General features: G+C 34.5%; 1 protein-coding gene across 2 annotated transcripts; it reads left to right on the top strand.

The window, feature by feature from the left end:
* Positions 1-4,439: 4,439 nt before the first annotated feature.
* On the top strand, positions 4,440-7,421 carry LOC128679996 (acanthoscurrin-1-like). Of its 2 annotated transcripts, none has more exons than XM_053762610.1 (4): positions 4,440-4,576; positions 5,017-5,174; positions 6,384-6,576; positions 7,259-7,421. In XM_053762610.1, the coding sequence occupies exons 2-4, from the start codon at positions 5,021-5,023 to the stop codon at positions 7,305-7,307; spliced, it is 396 nt and encodes a 131-aa protein (XP_053618585.1). In that variant the 5' UTR covers positions 4,440-4,576; positions 5,017-5,020; the 3' UTR covers positions 7,308-7,421. The 2 variants fall into 2 exon arrangements, with proteins under 2 accessions (XP_053618585.1, XP_053618574.1); XM_053762599.1 differs by having other exon boundaries at positions 6,384-6,591.
* Positions 7,422-10,152: the final 2,731 nt, after the last annotated feature.

Genomic DNA, 10,152 nt, shown 5'->3' with positions numbered 1-10,152 from the left:
GATAAACTTTTGATTTTGTAGTTTTGCATAACACAAAAAAGCAATACGGGTCTGTTCGGTTTTAATTGGAAATTCTGTAACGAAATGCGAAGTTCTCGGAAATACTAATTGTTTGTCAGGCGCAATTGCTGCGACAGGTGTTATGGTATTAGTTGCTTTTGCTACTTTAATTAATTCATTTCTGAATAGCGGGCGGTAAAGTTACTACTTGCGTTAATAAATAAAATCAGAAACGGTTTTCATAGGCGTTTTCGTGCCAGTTACGCTTTCTCTCAGTTCATCTTCGTTTCAATTTTGAGTTTATAATAATTGTACAGACAAGAGTCTATACAATGGATGTATGAAAATATTTTGGGTGTATAAAAAATACGAAACGAAGGTGCGGGCAAACCTTATTTGTTGGAGACTTGAATGGGCTGAATCCGTCTTTTACCCAACAAAAAACACTAGTCACGGCTTCCCCGCCTATCAAATAGAGCTTAAATAGGGTTTGTAAAAGTCACAAGGTGAAGAGTGTTGAAATCATGTGGAATCTAGATGTGAGTAAAACGTTTTAAAGGACTCTAGTTTTTATGTTGGTAATAGAAACGTAAACACAAGGCATAAATTAACGTTGGTGGTTAGAAGAGTCTCATATTTTTCAGTTAATGACTACTCTATCTTGCATGTCTATATTTTTTAGGGTTTTTTGTCGAGTTATCAACTCTTATCAGTTTGTATATCTCATAAAGTTGCTATGTAAGCTTAGATCTTTGAAACTATGTAACGGATTTTGATGGGGGTTTTTTTAAAAGATAGTGTGATTCCTGCGGAAGGTTTATGTGTACAATTTATGATTTAACCTGAACGAAGCCGGGGCGGGCCGCTACTATTTAGTATAATATGTTTCGTTATGCACGAATGTTGCTTACTGCATTTTCTAGGTCCTCATCAAAGGGTAGGCAGTGGGTAAGTCATTTTGAGGTATTTTTGTAACAGACAACAATACACGTATTCGATTATACAACGTTATTCACCTTAGATTATGGAAACACCAGTTATGTATATATTTAACTGGTATAGATAAACTGGTATAATAAATACGACAACCAAAACCAACAAAAGTCATTGATAAGTATTTATGTACCTAATCATTATGTAATACATATTTTATCATCGCAATAATTTCGGCAGATATGCGTAGGTACTTGTACGTACATAACTGGTTCTATGTAGGTTTTGTACATAGTCAGTCCAGTCCATTATCCTTGACTTTGTCCTTATTATTGGTGGAAGTAATCGCACTTCCAGCACAGCTTGCATTCTCGCTGTTTTATTTATCCCTAATTAGCGGCCTGGCTCGGGTAAAACCGTAATAAATTGTAAATCTAAACCTTCCTCTGGGATCATACTTTTTATTAAAAACCCGCATCAAAATTCGATGCGTATAGTTTTAAAGATCTAAGCATACATAGGGACAGACAGGGGAAAGCAATTTTGTTATATATATATGCAATAATAGTGATAACTTAAATGTTGGATAAACATAAAATATCGACTTTGAATACGGAACTCCTTTTTTTTTACTTAATTAATACGGACCTCTGGGACACAAAAAATAATGAAGATTCTCATATGGCCTCGGAGAGTAGGTGATTGATTGATACAACATGCCAGATACAGCGTGGAAGCTGCAAGGCCTACATCGAACATCGACATTTTTTATTTTGGACATTTGTCGTACAAAAAAGGATTTAGGTTTAAAGGTTCAATGTATATAGAGTGGGAGTTATTATTTTTTGTTTAATTCCTCCTATGCAAGAACACCAGACAACAGTAGTTAACATTCTAGATGCGCAGATCTGCGCATCCGCATATATGGCGTATCTGATATTTTTTGGGTTACTGTGATATGACTATAAGTATTAAGTTTTTTTTAAATGTACTTTGCATTGCCACGCTTGTTTTATGAACCAAACATCGATATAAACAGCAACTTGTGAAAACATCGCAGATCCTTGTTGCCATGATGGGTCATTCACCTCGATTATTACGTGAAGACCGACGCGATATATCACACTTTTTTTTTACTACAAAGTTGAGAAATGTCAATATGAATAAATAGGGAAACAAACATCCTGAAGCGATTTGGGTGTGCCGAATTCTTTAAGAAGTAATTTGAAGACTCAAAATAGGTTGGACCGGTTTTTTTAACCTGTTCACCGTCCACAGCTCTATTATCACTTCTTTCATTGTCATATGGACTTTGATCAACTATCCATATTCTATTTTAGCTATCATGAAGAGATTCATTAGAATAATGCTAAAATATCATGTGTCACAGACACACAATACCAAATAAAAGCTTTTTTGGGTCATAATTAATTAATTTAAAGGTTTTTAATTTATTTGTCTCATACCCAATTTATACTTTTCTTTAATCTTTAACTAATATATGAATGGGCATTGGGGAATAGCCTAATAATTTAATGATTACATTATGTGAGAAATGTGGTTAATCGACTCGACCCAAGGAAATTGTAATCACTAATTTACCATATACTTATTAACTAAGACTTTTCAAAATATTTTAAAATTAAAAGAAATTAGTAAATTTTACAGAACATTCACACTTCACCGATTTAGCATCAAATATTTACCAACATTTGATTATACTCTTAATGGTTGCTATGGCTATCAAGTAAGTCCTTTTCTTCGAGTATGTTTGTGTTCGAATATATGTCAATACACTCTTGTGTGTTTATTACCTAATTACCTAGAAAAATGTGTCGTTTAAACAAATGGTCCGAATATTATAAAATAGACAGAAGTGATGTCTTCAACCCAGACATAAAAAGACATTGCAGACGACTTTTGCAAGAAAGCGGGACTGGTTTTTTCTAGACTTCGAGGCAAATGACAAAAAACACCTAAAAGTGAATAATAAAAGCATATTATCTATACTATTAAGATGTAACCGTTTGTGAGTTTGTATGTTTGAGACGGGTAATCTCGGAAACTACCAAACCGATTTCAATTCTCTAATTCTAATTTTCACCATTAGAAAGGTACATTAGCCAAGATTGCTATAGGCTATATTTTATCTCAAAATTTCCATGGAAGCGAAGGTCCGGGCAATATCTAGTTTTCAATAAAACATTTTTGAAACTGTTTAAAACATTTTTCACTAAATCAGAGTCAATAAAAATATGCATTTAAATTGAATATGTTTCGTTATAACTTATTGATAAACTGGTAAAGAGATAAAAACAGTTAAAGTACCTACATACCTAGGCAGAGTCTTGGTGGTCTGGTTAACGGAAGTTTAAGAAAATTCGACATGAAGGTTACTGTAATAAGTCAGCAATGCCGCAGCAGGTCAGTGTCTGATGGACGCCTCCGGACATCCGCATTAATTACAATATGAAATTGTACTTATTAATAACATTAATTACAAAATAATGTTTTAAGACATGCTCTGTTACATTGTGATGTATTTAACAAGCTTTTGTTTAACTTACAGTAATTATGTGGAATTAAACAGACACAACTTTATTGGCACTGTTAGTGGAGTTGTTTGCCCTTGCCTTCTTCATTTCACACACGATATTTTATATACCTGAGTCAGATTGGTAGGATTCGAACCTGGGACAGACGGGCGTCTAACTATTATACCATCACCAGTTCAACTGTTCTACATCTCCATGTGTTCTATATAGCTAACATACGAGCACATTACATTCTCATTCTATAAGAAAGCTAATGAAAAACAAGATTGGGTAAAAAATGAATTATTGTATAATAATGCATTATTTGTTCAATTTTACTGACTTATATCAAATGATATATTTGGACAAATTACACATACTGAGTTAGCCCTAAGCTAGATTGAGAAGTTCGAGACTTTACTACTTACTAATTCAACGATACTAATATAAGTACCCAGAACTCAGGACAATTTAAAAATATCATTTTCCATCTTGCTCTGAAAGGGTATCGAGGCCGGTACCGCCAGTGTAGCAGTCTGGCTTGATGACCATTAGGCTACAGAGGTCCTCGTAAATCAAATCAACAACATATCTGCTCCTCTAGACTGCGAGGCGTGTTTATGGAACGTTAAAGATGACAACTTCGCAAGCACAACATCTATTTGCAACGAATATTCGTAGTTTAATAAAATACTTCCAATTAAAACACGAGAGAATTTTGATTCCTCGATGATGAATTGAAGAACTTTGCTCCCCATAGTATAAGTTACACAAGTGCGCTCTATCTTTTAGTTATTGCACTGTGGGATTCCGACGTCTAAGTTCCGAGTTCGCTAACTATGCTCATCAACAATTTCATGTTTGTAATAACGTCTAATGAATATTGAACACCTGAAACTAGTCGGCCTATTATTATGTGCGTAATATAGTACTGTGAGGTGACATATCTTCCGCGGGCAACGACATCAAAGTGATATATTCGCAAACTATGTCGGGCTAGTGTGAGTATCACAGTCGACCTATAAAAGAGTTGAGAAGGACCTCGTTGAACAGTGCTTGTCGTGCCGGTTCATAGGTTGTCTGTTTTTTGAACACATTAAAAGAAACAGGTTCGTATCGAATTTTATGTAATAAAAATATTCGAATTTTTAAATTTCAACGTTCGTTACTATTGTTCGTTCATCAAAGATATATTTAGTTATACATGTAACTTTTATAAAGTACAATATTTCCTTTTTATTAAATCTAATTGTGTAACATTTGCAATATTCATATTTGAAAGACACTTCTTACATTAAATTATTAAATTGATTTCTTTATGTGAGTTTTGAGGAAAATCAGAGCATCTTACTTCTTTAATAAATCTTGTTTTGTATAATTATTTTTGTAGTGTTTGATTAGAAACACAAAAAAATATTAAAATATTTATTATTAATGTATTTAACGTTATCTATTGGTAGATCCAATTTTCACTATGATTAGTAACTTTAATCAATAATTTAATAATAACTATTCCCATAATTTTTATTCCCAAAATTCCCGCTTTCAGAAACATGAAGGTTGTCCCAGTAATCGTTGGCATACTGGTGGCTTGCGCAGTGACCCTGGCGGCTGAACACGGTCCCTTGTTGACTGCACTTCAGCCCCAGGACCAACAAGTCGTTGTATTACATCCTCAAGTTAGAGAGAAAAGGCATTTAGCATTAGGTAAGTCGTTAGTTGTTTAGCCCTTGCCTTTTTTTTACGATTGTCTAACAAAGGTTCGTAATGTTGTCCGGGTTTTTATACAGTCAGCACATCAACCTACCCAAATTCATTGCAAACTCGTCGCTATTAGCGTGCCATAGAGGTTAATGATGCAGGGTGACTTGATGTGTTGTTGACTGTATTTGTAATTATATTTATTACAAAAACACGCCAAAAATCGCCTTTTACACGAGTAAGATACTTTCTTTAACTTTATTATTATACAATTTTGTAAATATTGTAAAAAAATATTGTGTTCGCGAGGTCTAAGTTCGCGGTGAACAACTAGTTTATTGGGATGGCATAGAAATTGTATTCCCTTTGAATTAAATACTTTGCTATTATTCGTTTTTAAACTTTCTGTTATTTTCACGTATTGAACGCAGAAACTGTAACTGCAACTTGAGTGAGCAAAGGCCATTAAAAATATTTGTTATCCCATTCCACCGTACCTTTTTGTAGATCCTGTATCATATTATTATTGGCACACAATACACTTCGTATCGGCAAAAATCCTTTGTTACATTTCAGCCGGTCTATTGTGAAGATCGTGTAATTTGATAATGTTGCGCATTAGCGATCACTCTATGACGGGGTGCGGAGGTCCTATAACTTTACGAGTTACTTAGGACAGATAACATTAAATCTTGAAATAATATTGATAAGTCATAAAATGTAATGTATTCAACATTATTTATATCACACTTTGATGCCTCAATGGAATACGGCTACTTTCAATCCCCAAGGATTCAGCCCATGTTATTACAATTAATATATGCAATCTAAGAAACCGGTTTCCGGAAGTTTATAGCTTGAATCACAAACAGGAAAATAAAACTAGATTTGATAATGTATAATCATAAAATGTCTGACCGGATCTCAATATTTATTGATTCGACGTCAGTTTTGGAAGGAAAAACCAACCATTTAAAAACAAACTTGTCCATATGTTTGAAACAACTTGCTTTATCGCTGAAACCCGGATGGAATTCGAAATACACGATTTAAGTGCAAGCAACCAAAATCTTTTTTTTTACTTCATAGTAAGAGAAAATAAATATCCTAAAAATAAAAAGATTTCTGAAATTTAATAAAAATAAATACTTATTATTGATCACTGCATTATATAATATCCCCCCGTTAGCTGATTACTGCATTTTGTCTTCATAGGAGCCCTGGGCATTGGCGCGTTAGGTGCCGGTCTTTTGGGCGCTGGAGTGCTGGGTGCTGGTGCCCTGGGAGCTGGAGTTTTAGGGGCGAAGGCCCTTGGTGCTGGTGTAGTCGGCGGTGCTCTGGCCTCATCTGCACTCTCCGGCAGGAGCTATGGGGGATACTACGGCGGAGGTTATTCCAGCTATGGCGGGTATGGTGGATACAGGCCAGTTTCACTTCTTGAAATTTCCATTAATCTTTGCGGTCCATAGCGGGCAAATGCCAATACATTATAAAGTTATCTTTGTTCTACGAATAGGTTTTGTAATAATTTATTTGTTTACAATGTTGTATTGTTACTATTACTAGTAACAGTGCTTAGAGGTATAGCTGCCGTGAGAATTTCTTGGAATGTTTCCGAATTTGACGACCTCGGTGGCGCAGTGGTAAAGTTCTTGCCACTGAACCGAGAGGTCCCGGGTTCGATCCCCGGTCGGGTCATGATGGAAAATGATCTTTTTCTGATTGGCCCGGGTCTTGGATGTTTATTTATATATGTATCTATTTATAAAATATAGTATCGTTGAGTTAGTATCCCATAACACAAGTCTCGAACTTACTTTGGGGCTAGCTCAATCTGTGTGATTTGTCCTAATATATTTTATTTAATATTTATTTATTATTTATTCTATAAAATCAGATTCTTTTTATTTCGTCAATATATGAAAGACATAAAGATCTTTCTTTCTTATAAAGTATGATATTGCTAACGCTGGCGTCAGATTTAATTCAAGTCCCCAAAAGTTAAACATAAAAACATTACAACTTCTTGGTACATATGTAATTTCGATTTTTCAATCTAACATATCAATTTAATCTGTGTGTCTTTACAGGAGCTACGGTTATCCCAGTTCTTACATCGTAGAAGAAGATTGGTATTAATTAGTGTTAAGTTAAAAATAAGTGTTGCTATGTTAATAATTTATGACTGATGTTGATGAGTGTTTAAATTGTGAATGCAAATCAAATGGAAACAATAAACACTATACAAAATTAGTATTTTTTTCAATATCACTCGTGTGAATTCGCATAGCATGTATTTCATTGTTTATTCGATTGTCTATGTGGTCGTAAGTATATAGGTAGTTAAGTTACGTTATCATAGATGCACAGGCCGCGAGGCTTTTCATTCTTGACTTCCTTACATATTAGAAAACAAAGTCCTACTCTGCCGCGTCTTTCTGTCTGTTCGTAAACTCTAAGACTACTGCACGGATTTTAATGCGGTTTCCACCAATAGATAGTGTAATTCCCGAAGAAGATTTAAGTGTATAATTTATACCTCTTTAAAGTGTTATGGAATTGAAAATACCGGAGTTTTTCATCTGTTGAAGCACAATGAACATGAAGTCGATAAAATAACAGTCTCTGAAAATTTACATTGAAAGTCTGGGTAGTAGAGCTGGAAGTGCTGGCATCGAAACAGCATTAACGGAGATGGATGGGGCCGGACCACGCCATCGCCTCTTTAATCTCGCACAAAGAGATATACTGCACGCTCGAGATCCGTGTTCCTATCAGTCGAGGGAATTTAGGTGCTCATATGATTTCATAGCTAGTCCCCGTAAATCATAGGTATTTAAGTTTTCGTTACTGTGGATAACAGAGATTCAAAAACGTTCTTGTAAACATAATGGTATTCGCCCGAGCGTCAATTCTTATGCTCGGACAAGAAAGTTTATGCCCAATTTGAGCCCGGACCCATGGCTGGTAGAGAGTCAGAATATGTAGTCGTTTTGAGACAATCATTACGACATTAGGATTACATTTTTAGTTTCTCTTTTTATAGACGAGGTCTAACCAATTTTTTATTTCTTATTTCTACACTCAAAATTAACAATTATTCTATTTACTTAATTTTTACGCCTGTGGCCTCAATCCTCAAAAACTCCGCCTAAGATATTGGTGTGATGGAATCGGGAGTATTCATATCAACATGATAAAATAAATGAACTCTGAATTCGTTTTTAAAAACACTCTAATACCGACTTCATTGGGACAGTACTCGGAATCCGCATTGTTTCCAATTTTCGGGAATGTTTCGTGAAGACGCCGCCCTCGGATAAGATCATAAAGTAAGAATAACAAATTTCAAAATATAATATCTACAGATTGTATATAACAATAATGGAAAAAAGCGTAAACCAACTTCCTAAAAATAATGAAATGCAATACATAACAATATATATAGTTGTACTAACGACGTGGTCGTACATGTGAGAGGACCTAAGCCGATATTTGACATTAAACATTTCAGCATAACTGGTTATTCTTCTACAGTCTTCATATTGTCTATTGGGGTTCAAGATGAGAGTTGTCTATCGGCCGCTGGCAGATCTGCAAACGGAGGAGGCAACAAAGACAAAGATTAATTACTCCGCAATAATGACGGGACAATCTTATCTGATCTCAGTCTATTGATCGGATAGATTAATAGAGCCATTTTCGCTTAGACGAGAATCAATCACAGAAATGATGGAACAAAATGTTCTGACGTCTGTTGAATCAATAGAAGCAATCTTGCTCATATATATCATGCAAAGCTCCACATGCCAACAAATTTGGATACTATGGATATCTTCTGTATTTTAGTTGTGGCTTACAGCGGAAATGAGTGTTTTTTTATTTTGTAAATAAGGTGAATAGTTCCGAAGTTCTAATTTAATTAACTGGTCCATTCGATAGGATCTAGTTAGCTTTGCTCAGCAAACCAGCTTAGTTAGACAACTAAATAAGTTACATTTTTCCCGAGTTTAGAATTTTTGAGAAAATAAAATAGTGATGTAGGTAGTGTGTATACTTGGCATTGTTAATTTAACTCCGGTCAAGATGAGCTTGACGACACACAAATCATAAACCTCCAGAAATAGAGTAAGTTTTAAAATGTAGTTTTAAGTACTAACAAAAGACAGTTAAGTAGTCAAGGCTACTGGATTTCGTGGAAGATGTAGATTGCGTCATAAAAATTAATGCACTTGTAGAGGTAGGTGTTGGAGTCAATGAAGAGTTTGTGCCAGTGGACAGTAAACTGTGATCATCCTAACTTTGTAAATAAAACCAGTGAAACCCCTTGTTTACGCACTTTGTTACCCAAACAAATCCCTACTTTTCTTTGTTCAAATCCAACTTTGAACTGTTCTTATAGTAAATTGTGATAAAACACCCAAGAAGCATTTCGTGGAACCTATAAACAAAACATATTAGGTACTCGCTGTCTTTAGTATTTTCGGCGTCATTTTTTACGAAGTTAGATGGAAATAAGTAGGTGAAATAAATACCTATATTTCCAAGTTGCAATTTTTAGTGTAAGTTCTGTTTTATGAACGATTATATGATGTAATTGATTTTTTTCAAATTCTTTAATGAAAGATCCTTAGTTTATGGACTGGGCAATAGAAAAATAATAAAATTCAGTTTTGTAAAAATGATCGTGACATATTACAAGAGCAATGTTAAATTTTGTTCGAAGATTGCAAAATGTACCCTAATTTATTTAAGTACGCGCGTTATTTACTAAAAGAACGTTTATTGATAAATGCTTCTGAGAATTAAGGCATTTATCCAACAGATAAACCTTTGAAGCTTCATCTAGCAATGTAAGTCCCGCTGAATATTCATACTATGTATATGGGCAAGTCATTAAGGCACGCCTGACATATTAATGAAAGCAAATTTACTATGTGTAGTTATAGGTACTGTAACAACGTTGTTCTCGAGTTTAGTTGTT

Source organism: Plodia interpunctella, chromosome 2 (genome assembly GCF_027563975.2).
Source record: "Plodia interpunctella isolate USDA-ARS_2022_Savannah chromosome 2, ilPloInte3.2, whole genome shotgun sequence".
In the NCBI taxonomy this organism is placed as follows: Eukaryota; Metazoa; Arthropoda; class Insecta; order Lepidoptera; family Pyralidae; genus Plodia; species Plodia interpunctella.
Note: the sequence above shows the minus strand (reverse complement) of the source record. Positions and strands in the feature narration are given on the sequence as shown.